At 41.6% G+C, this 21,996-nt stretch overlaps 1 protein-coding gene across 2 annotated transcripts in view; it reads right to left on the reverse strand.

The window, feature by feature from the left end:
• The window catches only part of LOC131888351 (band 7 protein AGAP004871-like), a 36,632-nt gene extending 16,042 nt beyond the window's left edge, over nucleotides 1-20,590 (reverse strand). The window contains exons 1-2 of one of the 2 annotated variants that reach the window (XM_059237193.1): nucleotides 20,409-20,590; nucleotides 14,815-15,174 (exon numbers count right to left, since the gene is read on the reverse strand). In XM_059237193.1, the coding sequence (XP_059093176.1) occupies nucleotides 14,815-15,154 (340 nt within the window). In that variant the 5' untranslated portion in view covers nucleotides 15,155-15,174; nucleotides 20,409-20,590. Of the gene's footprint in view, nucleotides 1-7,380; nucleotides 7,687-14,814; nucleotides 15,175-20,408 lie in introns of those variants that run through there. The other variant, XM_059237192.1, reaches the window with a different exon arrangement.
• Nucleotides 20,591-21,996: the final 1,406 nt, after the last annotated feature.

Below are 21,996 nucleotides of genomic sequence, written 5' to 3' on the forward strand. Positions count from 1 at the left end.
ATCAAACAAAACCGAGCTTCAGAGTGCCTGTATTTACTAGTCAACTGGTTGGTCACCCAGGGACAACTTTGATCACTAAGGAAAACACGGGAGGGGAGATAATACGGAGGCTAAGCAGGATCGAGCGAGAGACGAATAAGGCACACTTAGCCGAGGATCGAGGAGGAACAGACGGACGAAGGGAGGGAGGCAGGGAAGGAGGGAGGTGAGTCCGAAAAGAATTTGATGACAAGAAGCTGGATTGGGTGGATTGTGCAAAACGAATGACAAGCTTCTGGTTACACGTGGTTGGCTCTCCCTCCCCAATCCAGTCGACCAACAAGGGCCTTTAGCTCTTCTCATGACCTAGTTCCTCGTCAGAGACACTTTCGAGCATCCGAAGTGGGCCTTTTCTCATGGCTAAGAATCAGTATTAACTAATGACATGTATCAGCAGGCAAAAAAGCTGCAATGCATGTTTGGACAAGGGGCGGCAATCGAAATAGATTTTATTGATCCATTCATGCGTGATCATTTTGATACTTGGAATGCGAGAATCAAGCAAATTGATGTAAAAAAATCGCAGATGAGACATCGAGGAGAGACCTGCTGCTTCATGGAGGCATGTCAGGCAGCGAGTAAGTGTCTGCAGTTAAAAAGTTTAAACTTGAGAGTGAAGCTGACTTCACTCTAAAATGTTTCTTGCGATTAGGGGTATCTTCCTTGCCTCAAAATGGGACTAGCAGTTGAGGTTTTGGGGTCGCCTAATTCCGGAAATGATTCTCCTAATACACCAACCACCACCTTACTTGAAACGAACGAACTGGATGAATGAATCAAAGATGGGGAAGCCATTCACGCCCTCAGCGAAAAAGGACCATCAAGAAAAGTGTCCTCCATTCTGGTCCTCTTCATCCTCCGCATCCTCCGCGTCCTCCTACAACTCCTCCTGCTTCGTTCCTTGGATGGAACTAATTCCCATTAGGAGGAAGTCCATTAAAGTTGCTTCCAACAGAGATTAGTTGCCTCCCTTCAAGGCATTTTTTGGCAAATAATCTACTTCAAATGTAATCATCAAAGCAAAGCCAGTTATCCTGAAAGCCTCTCCACTATTGAGCTGCCCGTTTCACGGACTACTCGTGCTCGACCTACTCTCTCTCTCTTTCTCTCTCTCTTCATCGTCCATCTATGCACGTACCTAAGGTACGATATATGAATGGACAGTACCTATTGCCACACTGATATGGTGGACCACGAGCAAATTTCCTCCTATCGTGTTCTTTTTAGATTTCTGCCATTATCAATGGGCTCAAAGGAATATGCAACAAGGATGTTGATGGCAGAAGAACCCCACAAGGGCCTCTCATCACCGAGGGAGGCAAGGAGGGAGGCAAATCCTCCTAAAACAGTACATACGCATGTAACGTACTACAAAGAGGTAGGGGGAGGGGATCCCATTGTTCGCCAATAACTAAGTGGAACAAATGATATGGAATTGGAATGCGGCCAAGGTTGGTTTTGCAAGGACGGACGGACGGACGAACGGACGGCGGAATGAATGAATGGATGGATGGTGAATGAACAGGAGGGAGTTTGCAATGCTTTATTGGTTCGCCCGTCTCAATCCTTATTCGCCATCATCCTCTTTTGCTCACCCATCTTGCAATGTGTGCCACGACCCATACCACGGTACCAATACCACCACTACCACTACCCCCACTACCACTACTTCTACGGCTAATGCACTCCATTACAAAGACATCACTCCATCCCAATGAATAGCCAGGCCAGGCAGGTGGAACCAGTGAACCAGTGAACCATGAGCGAGGAACACGAGCAAGCGTAGCGTGAATGTGACGTGCGAATATGAATTGCCAGACACTTCAAATGCGGTTATTTCGGTAACTCGGATCGAAGCAGTCATGGAAAATGGCAAACTCAGAAGACGGAGTGCTATCCTCTCTCTGCTCCCAACTTTTTTAGCTAACAATGTTTGCTTATTGTTAGGCCATTTTTGGGCCGTGGTGGAGTGGAAAAACGATGAGGACAAGAAAGTTTCTTTTTCCTGCTTCAAAATGTCAATAAAGCGCCGAAGAAGCAGAAATGAGGTCACCCTCAGGTTCCAAACAAGCACTTTGCCCGGCTGTTCTCACCCTCAAATGGGAAAGAAACTTGATTAAACTTCCATTCTGTAACATCAATTATAAGAAAGATAAACTTGATTGAATTTCCTTCGGTCTTTTTTCAGTGTTTAAACAATCGTGAATGTTGGAAAAGCGCTTCAATTTGATTAACAATCCGCAGCTTATACCAAAAGTCATTTTTGATTGACGCTAAAAGCCAAATAACGACCGATTGTTGAGTGAAAACATTTTCATTTGCTCTCTATCCTACTTTTTAAACCAGTTCAGAAATGTAGGTCAGATCGTAGCAAACGAGTATTTGTTGGTGTTTCATACTTGCAAGAGGAAGTGATCCAATGATTTCTTCTCTAATCTCATTTTGGCGAGTACTGTGTGGAATACGCCATCGCTCGTTCGCGTGGAACACGTCCAAATTCATTGCCGTGACATTGACGAGAAAATCGCTAACGTAATCATCAAGGTGCCCAGTCGTCACCTTTAAGAGCACAAACATGCTTTTTCCAGGATTGTTCTGAAGGGTCACTGAAAGAACATATACTGAGCCAATGGCCGAGAAAGTGTTCCATCTTGCATGCGCTTCACCGATCGCTTATTGTGCGTGTGGTTCTCTCCATGATTTGTTGACGCAAAAAATGCCGGGCAGATTTTTTTGAGTGCATTTCAGGGGTCTTTTATTCACCATAGGCAAACTTGGGAAGAGCGGATTACCAAGTGGGCCTAGACCCTGGAACCGGAATGTGGGACCTCTGCCAGTCATGTCCGTTTCAGATGATGCCTAACCTTCAAGTCGGATTTAATCTACCAAAGTTGGAACCTGGAAGAGTCTTGGACACGATTTGAAGTGGAACGGCCAAGTTTGGAATGTCTCTGCGAAAGAATTTCTAACTTATGGCCCAAAAGAGAAAAAGAGAGTTGGTCCGAACAAACTTTTGTTCAAAGATTAAAAAGAGTGACTGCATTCATTTGCGCCTCTGATGCGGAGAAAGTTCCCTTGCAACTCACGTTAAGTGACAAGGGGATTAGGGCCAGAAACTTTCCATCATTATTGTCAACAACCAGGAATAGACCACAGTGGCCACGTACGAGTACAGGGTGGCCACAAATAACGGTAATTCCAACTTCACATGTTAAGCATTCAAGTCTCAAAAAAATCACTTGAATATTTGAGCACTGGCCATCTGTCAGGGTTCTCTTCAATCAAATCATAATCATATTTCGCTGTTTAATAGACAAGTGATTTTACGAAGCTACCATAAGCCACCTTTCACGGGAAAATTATATCTCTCAAAAGGTAACCTGTTGTCCTCTTAAGATAAATTATGATCTGGCTCGTCATAACTTGGGAGCTGTGGTGGTGACAAATGAATCTGCGAAGTACCTTTTTTGTGTCGAAATTGCCATTGCTATCGGACTTGTCCTTGAATACCAAATCGAAAAATGTGTTGCCATTATATCCGGTCACCCTGTACTTACGTATCTCTCCAAGATATAGATTATTCTGATCAGGTAACCAGAGAGCCTTCATGGCCAATGACTCGTCGATGAAAGATCACAAGGAAGACACACACCTACTAGTAATCCATCAAAATCGTCCCCTAAAGACCTTGAAGGCTCTTTCCAAATCAGTCTTTTGACTTTTCAAAATCCTTTTCAAAGAAGGTGCGGGTAGTTTTGTGATGGAATTGCGAGGGAGATTTTTGTTCGCATGAGTTTGACCTCTTTCTTTTGCAAATAGCAAAGACTAATAAGGCCATTACAAAAGTTGAAGCATGACATTCTTTGTTAATTTAACCTCACCCACAAAGAGTAGGATATCTTTGTTTCGAAGGCACACTTGCCCTCAATATCTAGTTTGGCTTCAGTATTCTCAAGGACAGGAAGATTTACGATACGTTGGTCCTAAATGTTACAGAATCAAAATTGAGTTCACTTCAGCGATGTTGCATTGAACTCATGTTGAATACACATGGTTGGCAAAATGTGAATACAATGCATGCATTCATGATTGATTAAAATGGCTTGGACTGTTGAGCGTCAATTCCAACAAGAAACGGGTGTTCTTTTTTGAAAGGACATACGATTCCCAACTTCAAATGAAGGCTTGATCCCAATTTGGTTTTTGTCAGGTCCAATTCCAAAACTATTTTTTTTACTCAAAATGTCTTATCTTCACTTGATTCGAAATCTGCATACCCTTCAAACTATTCTTCGCACTCATTAAAGGCGTTGGAATTCGTTCCCATGTCCGTCCAATACGACGCAGGTCAAAAACTGGACGCCTAAAAAGGGTCAGAACTATTGTGAGGCAAAAAAGTGACAAGAATTCCCCAGGGGATAAATTTGTGGTGGTCGGAAGTAGAATTTGAAATCTTACCACGCGGAGGTTTTTTCTTTTGCTCCCCTGAAAGATGAATCCGTTCAGAGGGTGAGGGGGTTCTAAAATTCTTTCCTACCAAGCACCCAAGTCCTATGGCTTCTTGAAATGGAGTTCAAGAGTGGTGCCTCTTCATACCACCAATACAGTACTCAATCCATCGGAAGGGTGGTCCAAGTCAGACAAGAGAGGGGAGGAAGGAACAGAGGAAAAATGGGAACAAGACCGACCGATCTTTTGGAAATATTCACGTCGGGCGTTGACGATATTTTTGCCCACATATTGATGCCAAAGTCTCTAAGGTGTTTGCATCCATTCATCCCACCATTGAGATGTGGACTCAACTACCTTGCCAGCCATGATCAGTGTCAAATGTGAGCACGAGAATGTCGGCTGGTTGTTCGTACATCAGTGAGGGAGTGCCAATGATCGCCTTTCAACGCACTGGTTTGAGTGTGGAGGCATGATAATGGCGTCCCTACGGATGAGTGGGGCTTTCAAGCTTTTGAAGTTTTGGACAAGCGGAACGGTTCATTAGGCAAGTGATGAGATACTTGGCCGCTTCGCATTTCAAGCATACTGTACAGGGTACACCCACCCCTCTAACGCTTTACAACCCACTAGCTCTTTCTCCCTCAACCCTTTTCTCGTAACTTGGATCTCTGTAGTTGTTTGGACAAGGAAATCAAGCCATTTTTCTTCTACTGTTAAGAGATGTGTTGTCGAGGAGCTTTGAGTTTTAGTCTCATTTATTTAGTAATTCAAAACGAAGATGTGGATTTTGGTCAGGCGTGGAAATGTCAGTGGGTCCACGTAATCTAGATGGTCATATTGGTCTTCTCCATTTCTCGGACTAGTATATGAGGCAGCGTTTAGAAGAACGGGCTGAGGAAACCCCATCAGAGATGGGAAAAGGTCTTTAAAAAGTCCCTTCGAGCCACGGGGGACGTACTTCATTGAAAGATACATATATTATATGCGATGGAATAAAAGAAAATTTATATATCTTAGTTCTGGTTTTGGCTAATTTTCGTTCATTTTTGAAACACTTGGTGAGAATGACTTACAATTCATAAGGTTCAATCTTTATTGCTGAAACTACTATTTATTCTATTGGAATCTTTCGTTCAAAAAAAAAAACCGACCGAAATCCATTTCGGTAAGGTTTCTTCCACTCCCCGTTGTAACAAGACCTCGTCCTTTTGATTTATGCCATTAGTTATGCTGCCCTACATAAAAGTGGAACAATCCCAAATCCACTACAAACAGATCACTTTCGTGTGCCTTGTTTCCATGGAATCGATCGTCATCAGCCAACAAAGCGAGTCTCAATTCATGTGTTTGTATTAACTGTATTGCGAGTTGTAATGGCTCCTCGTAGATATTTGCAAGTTTTAGTCCGTTTCCCACCATTCCCAACATTTTCAAGTGTTTCAAAGTCCTGGTACTTGTTGAAATTTGAAGTTGGCTGCGATACTGGAGTCTAAAGAGCAATATAACAACTCAAAACGTAGCATTCAAAGTTTTCCATCTAAACATGTCTCGACCAGAGGTAACAAGTGTATCACATAAATCTAGATAAATCCCTATAATTTTTTGACTACCACCGTACTGATTTGCTCCATCTTATTTTTACTTATAGCGTTAGCATAAAAAAATGATTGAATGTAAGAATAATGAAGGAGATATATGTTTCAGCACTTGTTTTTACTTCCAGCATTCTAATTATCAGCTTTTTGTCCATCACTACATCTTTAGAGACTAGCCTTAAATCCTTATTGTGCACCGATCATTCTCCTTTTAATAGCCTCCCCCTTTCCCTCCAAAGTCTAAATCTTTTTCCTATCCTCACTGACCCTCAATATAAACGACATGTTTTAGCAGGTTCAGGATCCCAATTCTCACCCCAATTTTGCAAATTTTGAATTCCATTTCCTTACCTATTGTTCCCAAAATAATTAAAAAATCAACCTATCCACGAATGGATTGAAATAATACAAATCTTTAATTTCAGACTTTTGAGTAATGGTGCTGAAACAACAATGGAAAAGAGGACATACCTTTAGTTAATATCAGGGAATTGCGCTTATTGGCAATGTTTTTGGCTAGAATATCATCTCCAAAAAAGGTTCTCTTTAAACATATTTGAACAGGTTGCTATGGCTAAAAGATAATATCTCTCATAAGATTACTTGACTTTGCATCAACCACGAAAAAGAGAGAGGAAGTCAAAACAGGTGATCGTGGTCTATTCTAAAAATGCCGACATTTGCTATACTTTGTTGAAGCATCCTTCAGAATGAAATATCTTCTTCACCATAGCAATGGCTGACATTCCAATTTATAGAGAGTGCCTCAAAAGAACCATTGGATGAACGTGGTTTTGGGCATGTGGTGGATCTATTTCTGGAATTCTTTCCAATTTCATGTATTTGCCATATTCTTTTTGGGAGTGGAAACAAAAATAACGAGTTCTAGTTCTCCTTCCCACCGTTGACATTGTAAATCAACCCATGCATCCGGATGTCAAGCAAGCCCTATGATTCCCAGGATGTGAAACCAAGGACCAAAATCTGATCTGGGTAGGACATTAAAGCTCTTAAATCAAGGTTGACGAACTGAAGTGAGACGCTTTTTCATGGCACAAGCAACCCGAGACTTCAGAAAACTTGACATGCTTTTGATCTCTGGTTTAGAGCTTTGACTCCTGACAGATCTTGGTTTCATCTTGCTTGATCCTGTTGCCCTCACTTCTCCTACCATTGATAAGAACTCCTTTCCCAGCAAAGTATCCCCACTAGTAGCTGTAGCAGATTAATGATCTCAAATATCGTTCAACCGTGACGCATGGCGAGCTCCAAATCAAAATCCGTCAGATCAAACCTGTGGGTTCCAGTGTAGAGGGGTTTCACTCGAATTCGCTTCGTCCGTCTAGACACTTGGGATCCAATTTATGAACAGTTCCACAATCACGTTCCAACCCTAAGTTGCAGACACGCACGAGTCTTTGAGGCCAGTCTTCCTCCAATTTGATCACCTTAAAATCAACAGTTTGTTCTCTTGACGTTTTTGCGCCAAAAGAGAGGAAGAGAAAGAGCGAGAGAGCGAGATGACTGATTGTTGGGCCTTCAAGTTTTTCCCGGTGTGACCCGATCAATGTTCCATGGAGGAATGTTCCTCGCAGAGCCCGTCGAGGGTTCGCTTTTCGCTCCCTCGCTCTCGCTCTCGTTCTCGTTTACTCCTCGTGTCTTGTGTCGTACTCTTCGTTGGGGAAGTTTTTTTTTAATCTATGGCACTCTCTCTCTCTCTCTCTTATTCTCTGTCTTGTCGTTTTAAGTGGCACATTGTGGCAATATTTCAATGAGGAATGAAGGTAGTGGTCCATGGAACAACTACCTACGCCCCCGCAACATTGCCAAGTAGAGAAGGACTCGAGGCAGTTCTCTGTCAAGGGATTTCCTTGACAGATTATTTGCAAATGAACCACTTTGGCACGCTAAATTTGATGCAAATCCGATTCGACCGAGCAGAGAAATGCTTCGTGGATGCTTTTTGATTAGAAGATTGATTGTTATGAGGGTGAGCTAATCAAATCAGTGGAACACGGGATATTATTATGACATAATCACGAATCGAATGGTACTGCACATAGTATATAAAGAAGTTGGAACCATCGGTTCGAAAGTCTATTGTACAAAGATGGTTTGGTGTTTATCAGGGTCTGTTTTGAAACTATATTATTCCACCCTACATTCCATTGCAGGCATGGCGGCACAAAATAATCTTCCCAAAGTTTAATGTATTGATCAATGCAGTAGTAATTAATACCTTTTTCTCAAATATGATCAAAAGTACGTGTCCTTTGGAATTTATGATAAGCCCTGTAATCCGGTGCGTGATTGGAGGTCGAAACTCCAGCGTGTCCACAGTAAGCTTGGCATCAAAAGGAAGAATCTTGGGGAGCCGAGGATGCCCAGATTGTCTTAGGAGGTGCTAGGGGGTAACCCATCAACTCAAAGTGCCTGCAGCGGTCAATAGTGGGATTGTGCGGGGGAGCGGATCATGTGTGGTTGCCCGACCAATGCAAGCAGACCTTAATACCCTTTTGTATTCTAGAGTTTTGTGTAACTGACTTGTTTGTTGAAAGGAAAAGTAAGATAGCTACTTCTTTTTTGTTCTTTCGTCAGCTCTAGGTCAAATATTTTATCTTTTTTCATTTATCGGCACATAATGTCACACAAACAGCGAAATAGTACTTCACCCACCCAATTACATTCCTTTAGTTTCATAAGTTGACTAATCGGTCTTTTTGAAGCTAAAAACGAGACTTATTCAAAAGCTAGAGAGTCTTTTCTTCAAAGTCTTGTATTCATAAGTTATTGGAAGGAGCTTAAGCAATCTAGTCGTCGCTTAATTTGCAATGATATCGGATATATTCCTGGCTTGATTCAACCAATCCGATTAATCGGAACTGAGATTTAGGAATAAGCAGACGGAAGTATATATTCTATTGAAGGAGACGTGATGTTGATTTTTTTTTTGCATTATAGACGCCCCCGACCTTTCTGAAAAGAAGTGTCTGTCTGGCACTTTAGCTGATTCATTGAATTCACATTATGGTGCCGATGCATTTTGGTTCCATTGGAAAGGTCAAGCCAGACAAATGTAAGCATGGTGAGTTTGGTGGGAAAATGTGCTCATGTATGAAAACTGAGAATCTCTGCGAAAACACAGTAAAAAAACTGTTCTTTCAGTTTTAAACGCATCACCGATTGCCATTGCGACTGAGGAACTATTCTGTTCTCTGTTTTACTTTTTCCAATCTTTGTGCATTATTTTGCATTTTATTGCTTTTTCCACCATTTTGCCTCAAAAACCGAGTTTTTCCCATTGATTTTGCCCCTTTTTCTGAAAAAGGTGGAAAATGATTAAAAAACTTAACTTTTACCACTTTTACCACATGATAATTGCTATTTAAATGTTTAAAATGTCTTTTTTCTAAATGGCGTGACTATCTTACTTTTTGGGACAGCACAATCATTTAAGATGACGTCTCTTCAGTTTCAAAAACGAACTACCCCAATTACTTCACTTGACTAAAGTATTAAATTATAGGGCTTGTCAGAGAAAAGTCACTCCAACCAAGCCACTTGAGACTTTACTTTGAACACATTTTGGTAGTTGGGCAGTAGGGTGTCGGGCTGATCAACTTCTCTTGCGTTACTCAGTTTCAACCAAAGCAGACAAACGAGCCATCAACTCACTGGCTCCCTGAATTCGGAACTTGATTGATGATAGAAAGATCTGTTACCGTGCCTATGGTATGCTTACTTGCAAGCACAACACAATTGATGCATGCCTTAAACACAAATATTTTGCCATGACGCAATCTGCTTCCGTTCAAAGCGCATACAGTATCGAGACTTTATTTGGTAACCTAGCATGCTATAATACTTTTGGCTTTAGTTCCGTGACGCACTTTAAGTAAGAAATAAGGCCTGTTGTAATCATTTAGTTGAGCAGCGTGCTCACAGAAAGAGTTTGTGCACCCTTTCCCGACTTGATTTTGAATTTTCAGCTTAACATGGCATTTATTGTGTCATTATTTTGCCCCTGGTTCTTTTAAAATGGGTAAGTTGAACTTAAAATATCTACTTTTTTGCATAAATTAGCACATTTCTTCGCATTTTTTGCTCTTTTTGTTGAATTTTTAACTACATTTTCGGCCAATTTTGTTTGCACTATTTGGACAACCCCAATAGTCACCAAGGCTGCCCAAAAAATGTTAGGGAATTATTTCTCTTTTTTCCAATCTTTTTGCATTAGTTGCAATATTTTGCGTTTTTTCACGGTGATTCTCTGGCCACTGTAGATGTGACAGAAATAGCCATAAAACCATGCATACTGTCGGAAAGCCCTGATTTTCAGCTTTCCAATGGTGTCAATTGCAAAATCGTGAAAAATGGGTACATGTACATAATTGTTTCAAAAATCCAAAGCTGGACAATTTCCAAGCAAAATGAATATGCGAGCGTATTATCTTGTACTCTTTTTATCTTTCTATTTTAGACACTAGCTTTTCCCCGTAAATAAAAACTTCCTTCTCAAGGTTAATTTATATCAACTTAGGAAGTTGATACATGGCGCTTTCAATATTTCAAAAAAATATGGTTGGACTGCAAATCACAGAGATGGTTTATTAAGTAAATATTATGGGGACTTTTTAATGTCATCTATCTGTTCAAGTAAATGAAACTAGAAGTCCCAAATCACGTGGTTGAAGTCTTTTGGCATATTAATGCATTTGAAAGTGTAATGGTCTATGGAGAAAATGCTAAGAGTGTCAAAAGTGTCGCAAGGCTACCAATTTCAACTATGTTCTTTAAGCTCATTCTTGTGGGTTATCCAATTCACCGAAAAGAATTGGACCTGGCATATTGCTCAAAGGTACTTTGAATTTTTGGAATGTGGAGTGGGCCTACATGGGTTCTTCCCATTCAAAATCAACATTTTAAATGCTTGATAAGCTGGAGAAGTTTGCCATGATTGTATATGCACAATATCTTCCGGCATGTTGTTGTAGCCATCAAAGTGAGCAACATTCTAATGACCCTGATCTGACCCAAAACCTCCATTTGAACCTGATCTATCTTTAATGTTCTTGAGATGGGGTTGCCCATTGTGCTCTGGATAAACGCCTGCCAAAAAATATGTTTGGCTACAAAGAGGAACGGAACATTGGCCATTGGTTGCAAAAAAATTCTGAGAGCTGGACGTCGACTCAGTTCTAAAACAAGAACTGTTAATACATGTAACCAAAGATAGATAAATCTTAGTTTTTGAGGAAATTTGCCCCGCTCTGGCTTTCCCTGAGTGTGCCCCTAAAGGTGGAACCCAGCAAAAAATTCTATACTTTAGGAAAAAACTGTTCAAAACGAGTTCCAAACTAATGGAAAGGATCCAATGCAACCTAAATTCAGTAATTGTGTCCCCCCCCCAAAAGAAAGTTGGATTTGATCAAGTGCACCCGATTTTTGAGGAAATAGCCGAACTCGAGTCTGTTAGAAAGGACTCGAGTCCAAGGTCTTCCAGGCTCAGTGCAAATTGCAGACCATCTCTTTTAAACAATTGGCACGGACTTACCCAGCCATCTGGTTGATATGTCATGGGTCGGCAATTCTGGGCGGGGGAGGGACACATGTCCGATACACAGTCAAACAATCCGAATTTGGAGCTCATGTGTGGGCCTGAGGGCAGTGAGAGTACGGATCGGGAATGGATAAAGCAGTTTTCCCTCGTCTTGTTTTCTAAAGGGACGTTGTGCTTCACAGTGGTTTTTCCATCCCGAATCCGAATGAAATGGGGGCAACTGTTGTCCAGGTTGATCTGGTAGATGCGGCAACCTCTCGGGAAAACATCTTAGGATTTAAGGAAATCTACCACTTGACCACAGTTATGACCGGAGGAAAGGGTCTCACTGTCCGGGTCAACCCCATGGTTTGGTCCCATTGAGATATTATTCAGATTTGAGGCGTTTGTGCACCCAATTACGGGGCTGGGGCTGAATATGAGCAAGCTCCACCACCTCTCCCGACATGGCACCAGTCTCACGGTTATTGTTCTGGACAACAAAATTTAAGCCAAAGTCACATAAAACGGATTTAATTTACAGTCGACCACTGAAATAATGAACGTGTCACATGTATCCAACCACATTGGAACCATAACAAGAATGTGGCTACTAAGTCAATCATTCGCCACTCATGTCTTGAAAGAGGCCCGAGACTCTTCAGCAAACTGCACGCCTCCCCGCGGGTCAAAAATACCCTTCCCAAAATCAAAGAAGACTTGGATAACTTCCTCCAAACCATTCCAGACCAACCCTTGATACCCGGGTATCATCGATCAACAAATTCGAAGTCGATTTCCAATCAGATTTATTCTCGAGTGATTGTGTAATCACGGCTTTGTGGCTTGAATTCATTCCAGACATTTGTCTGTGTACAGTAAAAAATAAATTATTTTATTGATCTATGGAAACACTATGTTGCGAGGCTGCGTGACACCGAAAGCAAAAAAAAGGAAAGAAAATGGGGCAAATCTTTTTTGGACACGCGGTAGAAGACAGTTAAGGTACTAATTGATTATTGTGTGTATGTATGTATGTATGGCAATTTATATAAGATGGAGGACTCCTCTTTCACGAAGGCAAGTCTGTTCCTACAGAGTATAACCGGAGCATTTTGTAGCCAAATTTCACGCAAAATGCAACTTTGAAGTATGATAATTAAGCAATTGCTCGATGTGTGTTCATGAAATTTCAATTTAATACGCAAAAGAAGTTGCTAATAACATCAATCAATTGATGTTTTGTAACATGTCTTAAGTGAAGCCATATACTGAAATATGATCCCTCCAAAGATGTCATGATTATACCAAATGTTCGATTTCTTCTTATAGCCATGAAAATCGGCTTTGTTTGGCAACTGGCCATTGAGCAAACCCTCAGCAAGTGGGCTGCAGTGGGTACCACCCAGTACTTTACGAGCTCTTGGAAGTTTGATTTCTTAATTACTTCATCCAGAGAAAAGGGTCTGCATTTACAAGTTAGTTAATGAGGTTTTTATTAACATCTCGAAGAAATCGTCCTATTCAGAGAAAAACGAATTGCATTAAAGAAATGCCTCCCCGAGTATTTCCTGTTATTTGATTAAAAACAGGATTCCATGAAAAGAATAGCTCGAATAAGTATCAGAGCCTTGATTAAAGGTGCCTAAAATGCTTCGAACTATATTTAGATAATTTTCTGAGTGTGAATGACCAGAGTATGCAAGGATTCATTGTTTATTCAATGCTTTTATTTATTGCCCACGTAACTTACAAAAAGAAGAAAAAGAAAAACATCAGCAATCACCTTTAGTAACTGCCATCAATCTCTATGGTTAAGGATTAAATTTAAATATGAATAGGGTTTGTTTAAACTTATACCTTAACGAAAAGAAACTCTTGTTACGATAAGTTGGAACATATATGTCTTGAGTTGGAACCAAATAAATTTGCTTGGAACTGAATCCATTTCTCGACGGAATGCTAGAACAAAAACTCACGAAACCTCATCGCTAAGTTGTCTTTATTATTTTACTTACCAAACCCTGAAAGGCGTCTTACGATTAAAGAAAATTATGCTTCAAAATTACTCTACCACCCATGCCAGGACAAGTGGTCGTTCGTAATTTGATTCAATCTCAATTTTTCGTTTCGTATAAAGAAAGCCATTCCTTATTGCATGAATACATAATGACTCGAACTTCATTAGTTAAGGAGGATTTTGATTCAATGCTCGTTTCACAAAACCTGTTCAATTACACCTTGGCAATCGAATTTCAAAAGACATGGACAATTTCATTTTTAATCAATTCTCAAACCCTTACTTTTTTTTAATCAAGGCAACGCTATTAATTTAAGCAACGAGGTTGGCTTTTTGATGGCATACGTCAGCACTAAGGTTCAAACCAGGGGCAAGTTACCCTTCACGAGCAAATAAGGTTGCCTGGGTTTTCAATGGGCGAACAAGAATTGAATCAACACATTTTTCATTTTCCCCCGGGGAATCTTGGTCGTATCTCTTCATGTGCGTGAACATGTGTGTGTCTGTGTGTGTGTCTGTATCCCACTAACCCGCTCTGTGATGACACGGGTTCTTCTCTTATCATGATAAATCACCTTTTCTGCTTGAACAATGTGGGCATATATTTCAGATGCCCTTGAACCCCTCGACAATTTCATGTCTTGTCTACCTTAATTCTCAGTCGCTTTCCTCGCCAACCAAGCATAGATGGGCGGCTCACTGCCCAAAACTGTTACCTACATCCCTTGACATTGCTTTAATTTCGTTGTTTTTGATATCCCTTCATTTCACACCAAACGCATGTTACGCAGACAATGCCGTTTTGATTCTAAAGATTGTCACACGGTGGCGCCTCTTGTCTATGTTCCACGAAGCAATTCCAATTAGTTGCAGAAGACCAGCCAATTTCCGTCAGTGGTTAAACGACCTTGTGGTGGAGTTAGTTTTGTGTCTAGAGGGTTGAGGAGGCCTTAGACTCTTGTGAGACCAGATTTATGACCTTTAATTACCTTCGCTCGCGTGACATTCAATACCCAATGGAACCTACTGGGCCCATCATGGAACGCCGTGAGGTCTCACTCATGCTAATTGGATGCTCTCTGCTCCAAGTCACCCTCCGAGCGAGCACCATTAAAACCTCGTTGGTTCTCAATGTATGTACGTAGGATATACCACTACTATGTACTCACTGAGTCCGTCGACCACGGTGTGCCAATTGTACTTGGTCTTCCCGGTTCCACCCGTCACACTCATGCCCCGTCCAGATCCGCGATCCCGATTGGGACTGACCATGCCCATGCCCGGATGCGTCTTGGTGCCCCACGTGGGGTACTGAGGGTACATGGCGGCAGTGTTGGTGCCACTGCGAGACTCGCTCACCACGAGCTGAGTGCCATTCACTCTTCGGGTCGTTTGGGGGAGAGACGGAAGGTGGGGGGCGAGCGGTCCCTCTGTTTCTGACGGTTCCCCCACGGAACCGGATGAGACCGCAGGATGTGGGGGAAGTTGGAAAGGGTCCTTGTCATTCATTGTCTAGGTCTTATTCATACCTGAAAATTTGAAACGTGTCTTGGTTTTAGAAATATGGATAGGGGATGAGAAATGAACCTAGTGTAAACGCAATTGAACTCGCACAGGAAGGGAGAAAGAAAGGAGGGTGGCAGAACACTTCTTCTCCCATATTTTGTATTGCGGAGATGTACGGAATTCGTCCTCATTTATCAAATGCAACTCGCTCGCCTCCCATCAGCTTGAGTCAACGTAGGCACTGAAGAAGGGGAACGGTCCAATTTGTATCGGCATAAAGCGGGTCTTGAAATTGAAAATCTTTGACGGTGGAGGAGAAAGGCACCCTTCTCCCATAGGCGGTGCGACTTGCTCCCTCGCTCGATTTTCCTGACCAAACCATATGGTTGGCAGTACTCAAGAAAATGACCTCATCCGGCCTTTTCATTGCAGGGGTTGGGTGGAACGTGTCAAAATTGAACATTTCCCCGCGTCAAGGGGAGCTCTGGCAAATCATGTTTTTCACAGTTATGATAAATAGCCAATCTAGCCTGGAATCTGGCACAGGGTGCTCCCCTTCTTTCAGGTGTTACTTACACACTTTTTAGGTAAGTTTTTACGGTATTAAGTCGATGCAAGGCAAAAATAATAATTACTGAAAAACAATAAACAATGATTTTTTACAGTTCTTTTTTTGATCGAATTTTAACTTGAGCGGAGGAATTAAGCTAGGAATGGGCAATCAAAATTTTGTACTTTAATTTCAATCGTCTCATCTGTTTCTTCCAGATTATAAAAAAGAACCAAACAACGCATATTTCATTCTAACAAAAAATACAGTAATCAATCGGATAGTAGCGAATAACATAGTTTCCAAGGGTATACCTCATCATGAATGCTTTTTCAAAGAAAATTTAAGGCACATTTTTTGTCGCTCAATCAATTATGACATACCCACAAAAAGGACTGAACCGATCTTTGCGCAAGAATTAGATTCTTCCGGCAAAGATAAGGCTTTCATTCTCTTCCCAAGTTCGTAGGAACACAAAGAAGTTCATTGATCAAGTGCCTAGAGCTCTTCGCAGAACTTTTTCCACAAAACAAAAACCTGGATCAATCGTCCGTCTGTCATTCCTACATTAGACAGGATTACCCCGGCTGTCAAGGAAGGAGTCTGCAGATTTGGACCTTTGCAAAGTGTCAGAAGAGCATGTTTCGGAGATCTCATTCCTACTGTATTCCCTTTAGATTGGTCTCCTTAAAGGACAGGGAAGTGCTGTACACATGGGTAAACATTCAATCTCGCCTCTCTGAGATTGGAACCCTTGGGTTGTAGAAGGGGAACACACCATATTTGATGGATAATACCTGGGTCAGTTTGGCTCCTTACGTATTCACACCCACACTTCCTTGCTTTCAGACCAGGAGTACGAGGGGAGAAGTGCAATATTTTTCTAAGAAAGATGTCGGACCAAAGTTGGCATTAGATCAAGGAACAACTTTCTCGTGGGAATTCAAAGAGAATGCCCAAGTTGATCGGTTTGCTTTGCATATGGTTACTTTCTTTACTCTTACTTGTTCCATGGGTGGTTCCAATGGGAACAGGCTCTGCTCTGTCTTCGTTTGTGGGTCTTTGTGGGTCTCAACCGAATTTAATCGAATTGCTGACACCTCGGGAAATAATGTGAGTAATAAATCAGGGCCAGTTACATCAACGCTGTAAACGAGAGAACAAGGACTTGCAAATCCTTCAAAGACACACCCATCCACCGACCTAAATGGGGATGAAGTAAACATGAACCTTAAGACCTTAACTAAATTTGAACCAACCTAAGAGCGACATAGGGGAGGAATTGACTAATTTTAGGCTCAAACTCTACTAGGATTGCCTTTCATTGTCAGACAAAGGACGAATTGCGGTTCTGCAAACGTAGGGTTATGATTAAGATGTTCTCATACCAAACCCCTTTTTTGTCCTCGACCCAATTCGATAAGACTAAGAGGCCCTGAGGAACAACAGAAAATATTCCAAGGCTCACCCGAGCCAGTTCCGAGCTTATCAATGCCAATACAAAGGTCATTGGAAGACCACCCTGCAATTCTATTGAAGAACGTTAATGTGCTGATGATGAAGACGACGGCGCTCAAGGAAGGGCCTTCCAGTTGTTGGACTGCCGAGAACCGATGAGCTTTTTGACACAATCAACGAGCTCCATTTGGAACGTTGTGCTGCTGACAAATTGAACTTGAAACTTTGAAAGATGGACCCCATAAAGGATTTTTGATAAAATTCATATGCTAAAGCTAAAAATGTCTTGACTCTAAATTTGACCACAAATCTAAAAAATTTACGCTTCTTAAGCGCTGAAAGTTGAGAGTAAGCAATGGTACCAAGAGTGGCATTGAGCAAAAGTACAAACTCTTTTAACGTTGGGTAGCATTAAATACACTACCTATAATCTAGAACAAACTTCAACTCTCGCTGCAACAATGAAAACCAATTATTGTCTATTAATCGGCAAAAAGTTGAACACTTGGAAATGCAAGTTGGGATTTGAATAACATTTGCCGCACAAATATTCACTTTTGGCAGGACAAAACGGCATTTTTTGAGGAAATGTTGCTGTCAAGTTTGTAAGTTAAATTAGCTTTCGTGTGAGAAAAAAGGTGAACCAAACCTTAGAACGTTTCATTTCATCAAAACTCAAGCCGATCTGCATTTAGATTTGGGATCAAATTTCGAGGCAATACCTTGTTAGCTTTAAAAGACGTACTTTACACGTCTTTGGCGGAAAAAAGCTGTATCAATTACTCACGAGCTTAACTTCAGTCTAAAAACGGTTTTTGTCACCACTCACCCACGAGACTCGTAGATCACAACATAAAAAACATGCCTAAACTTCTTACAGATGACCAAGTAATACATAGACTTTCAAAACAAAGTGGCTTTTACAATCTCCATACGGGGTTTATTTGTCATATGTTTTGGTGCAGACATGGTGAAACGTGCATCATCCTTTTCTTCATCAAGGCAACTCAAAGCTCTAAAATCAAATTCTTATCCAACAAAAATATGATTCATAAAATAACTGCAAAGCTTCCCACCATTTGGTCAAACTTTTCAGGCATGTCAATTGCCAAAGTTACTAGTAACTCTGGTCTCCAAAAGGTCGCATACGTGAAGCTCCCTAATTGTAAAGTTCCTTGTGGTTTGCCCCCCTTCCCCCTCCAAAAAAAAGAAAGTAAAATCAGCTCAAATCTAACGGGCCACCTGAGTCCAATTAATGTTGTATACAATGGATGTACGCGTACTTCCCCATTTAGCGTCATGCCTTCGCTCGCAGATTATGGCCTACAAAGCTAAATAAAACGAACGAAATACCAAATCCACCACCCTCTTTGTGTCTGATCCCAGGGTGAACAATCAAACGAGCAGCTCGCATGTGGACCAACTGGCCAATGAGAAAACGGTTCCACCCTCTTTGCTTGTTCCACTAGCTCTAAGGTTTATTCTCCTTGTTGTTTCAATCTGCTCTCGCCATAAACTTAATGGGGGATTAATAAATGGAATAGTTTACTTCTCCCTCCGCTTTCCCTCAAGTCAATGAGGGCAATATGTTGCGAAGGAACAAGAAACATCGTTTCTCAGCAACCGTAGTCAGTCCCTACTTCCCAGGGATACTAACGATGGCCTTTTCCACCCCATGGGAGTACACAAAACAAGAACAAGTCTGGAAATTTGGGAGGGAAGGGGGTATGTTCAACAAATGCGTCAGCACCTCTTTGTAACAAAAGTTTTCCCCAAATTCTTGGCCATTTCGGGATTTCCCTCATAACCCCGAAAAGAGCCCACACATTTTGCAAAACGATGAAGTTTGGAGAACTTTGCGTTTATTAGCTATAATCTTATACAAAATGGACCAGTTTGGGCTTGGTCAAGGGTACCAAAGTTGCGTGTTTTAATTTCGGAGGTTTCTTTAAGGAAAAAAGTCCGTCTTGGTCTGATTGCTTTTTAAGTTGATGCTAGAAGAGAGAAAACGACGCTTGCAATTCACAATTTGAAGATTAAGAAATCCGTAGATTAATTATTTTTTATATTGCTTCGTTAACAAAAGTTAACAAGCATAGGTTTTCGCTTTTTGAACATTGGCATAAAATTTCCGGTTCATTTGAAAATACTTTCATTCAACCAATAAGGTTTGATGTGATTTGAAGTGTCACGTACCTCAATGTCAATGAATTGTACCTACCCTCAAGAGGAGTATGCCGTTTCTCTTCTTTAAGCTCTACGAAACTATTCGCTTTCTCTTTAAGCAACCCAGTCAACTACATTGACGCAATTGGTATCTTCAGCAAAACCTCATAACACCAGCCATCAATTGGCTCGCTAATTTCAGTGTCATTGCAACAAATACCCTCTATCATTATTTGCCAAGCTTTTACCTCAAGAGCCGGGAATCCATTGGTCCAAGGCAATGTTGTTTTACGGCTTTGTTCCTCACGTTTCTCGTTGATGGTTAGAGCAAAACTAGTCCAGTTTTAATTGTTACTTACAACGGATACACGGGCCTCTTTCTTTCTTTCGCTCTCTTTCTCTTTCTCTCTCACACAAGCACACATCCGTCCGTTCGGCATGCTATGTATGGGCCAGGTTAAAATGGTTTTGTTTTGCGTGGGACGAGTACGACAAACGGATGGCACTCGCGAAAACAGTCATTTAGGTCAAACATTGCATGCTTTTGCCACAATATGGACCACTTAGGTCCATGACAACTGCCTTGATTGATGTTGTGGAACAAAACCACCCTTGTTCTCCCTGAGTTCTTGGGGTCCACGAGCCACTTTGCTGCTGTCCGTGTGTCCTGTACAGTTTGAATACTGTGGTTTGAGGAACGAGATGTTCATAACACGGGGTTTCCTCCGTCCCACTAATTTATTGATGAGGCGGGAACGAAATTAGCCATCGCCACCCCCATTATTCTCGTATTTGGGGGGTAGACCGTCTAAAGGGAGACGGACGGGTGTGTACGAGGGAGGGAGAGGGAAAAAAAAAACTTTCTGGTTTATTAAAAAAACGAGCAAAGAGATCTCATGGAACATGGAGAAAAGTTTTCCTCTCCCTGTTCCGAGTTCTTGTCCAGTGCAGGGTTCCGTGGAAATCAGAAAACTTCCTTTTTGAAAGGCGTGGGCACGGAACGAGTTTTAACCGAGTTAGCTTTGATGATTTTCCCTTGATGGGGAATTACATCGATTACGTCACTCTTGGTGATGTTCTTACCCCGCTCAGTGAGAAGGTCGACGATTTTATTTGATCAGGGGTTGATTCTCAAAAGCGATCCACGAACCAATCCAATGTTAGACATCCGTTTCAAGTCTATTACTGGACAAGAAATTTTGAGCACACTTAGAGCGATCAAGCACCACAACTTCCTGTTTCCTCATGTCCTGTCTTTCTCAGTCACTGCAGGAGAAGAATGAGCTCCAAAATGATCTGTACCAGTGTTCAAGGCGGAGGAACGAGGTTGTTCCAAAGTGCACCCCATCTCCAAGGGGAGTTTGCGCCGCCAATCGCCGTTCGGTAGGTAGATCAAGGGTCAGCTCGAGCGGACTGGGTTCTAGGCAACAGAAGAGGAGAAGACCGGGAAAAACACCAAGGACACCTTCAATGGAGGCTCATGCCAGGGATTCATAATGGGTCATGAGAGGAACGTGAGATGGCTTTGTTGTTGTGCACATAGGATCCGGGATGGTTCGTGGTTCGAGCAAAACCCCTCAGGGAAAAGAAGGATACCAACTATGAGCAAAAAAATAGCGAAAATGAGCTCACAGGAAATATGACACTCCCACGAGATCGACAGCATAACCAACTCTGACCGTGAACTTCAGTAGTCCATGGGGTGCCTCAGATAGAGCTAGACTAGCGGAAAAAAACATTGTCTAGAAATCAAGTCAAGGCCTTGTTTGCAGAATGTTTCCATGATTCCCATTATTAAGAGTAAACAATTTTTTCTCTAGACCAACCAAAGCCATAACCACCAAAGGCTATCGATTTCCATTTTTCCACCATTTCCAAGTACCAAACCCAAATCCTTGATATGGAAGGGGATGTTGTTGATTAAACTGTTATCATTTACTAGCAAGTCTATAGGTCTCTGATATGATGGATCATCTGTCTAGGAACGGAACAATATCTTTTCCTGAAGGTCTATGGAAAGTGATCCGGTATTTCGGAATGACCAAAATATTCGACCTTGGAAGACATGTCGTTAGCAATGCTCTCTCTGTACATGAGCCGGTTGAACATATGGAACCGTGATCATGACTTTGGAACTCCCAACGGATATGACTTTGACCCCTGCCAACATTTCTTGGGCCCACTTTTAAGTGTCTTCTATCCTAGGAGGGTTTTCAAGACGAGGGTTAACTAATCATTCCGGAAAAACGTGAACCAACTTTTTTGCTTCCGCCGAATGTTGACCAACATTTTGGGGAATTGAAGTAAGCAATAAAAGCTAGACTCTATCTCAGAACCAAGACAAGCCAGCTAAAATTTAAAAAGCTGGTTAAGCAATAATGTCCGACTCAATCACACGTTTTAATTTCGGTGCAAAATCAGAAAGTTTCTTTTAAAAAAATCGGTACAGGCTTATCCATGAAGTGAGTGTCAAAAGCACCAATCCACCGTAACGCTTCTTGACTCCTTGACGGACGCAACAACCATTAAGATTAGCCACTTATTGGAAAACAAAACCCTTTTAAGATAGTTGTGTCTCAGAGGGGCTTACTTTTTACGGAAAATAATTCTTGAGACCTGGCGTTTTTGTTCCTGGATACGTCCGTCCAATTCTTTTTCAAGGCCTTAGCCA

Source organism: Tigriopus californicus, chromosome 10, assembly GCF_007210705.1.
Source record: "Tigriopus californicus strain San Diego chromosome 10, Tcal_SD_v2.1, whole genome shotgun sequence".
NCBI lineage: Eukaryota > Metazoa > Arthropoda > Copepoda > Harpacticoida > Harpacticidae > Tigriopus > Tigriopus californicus.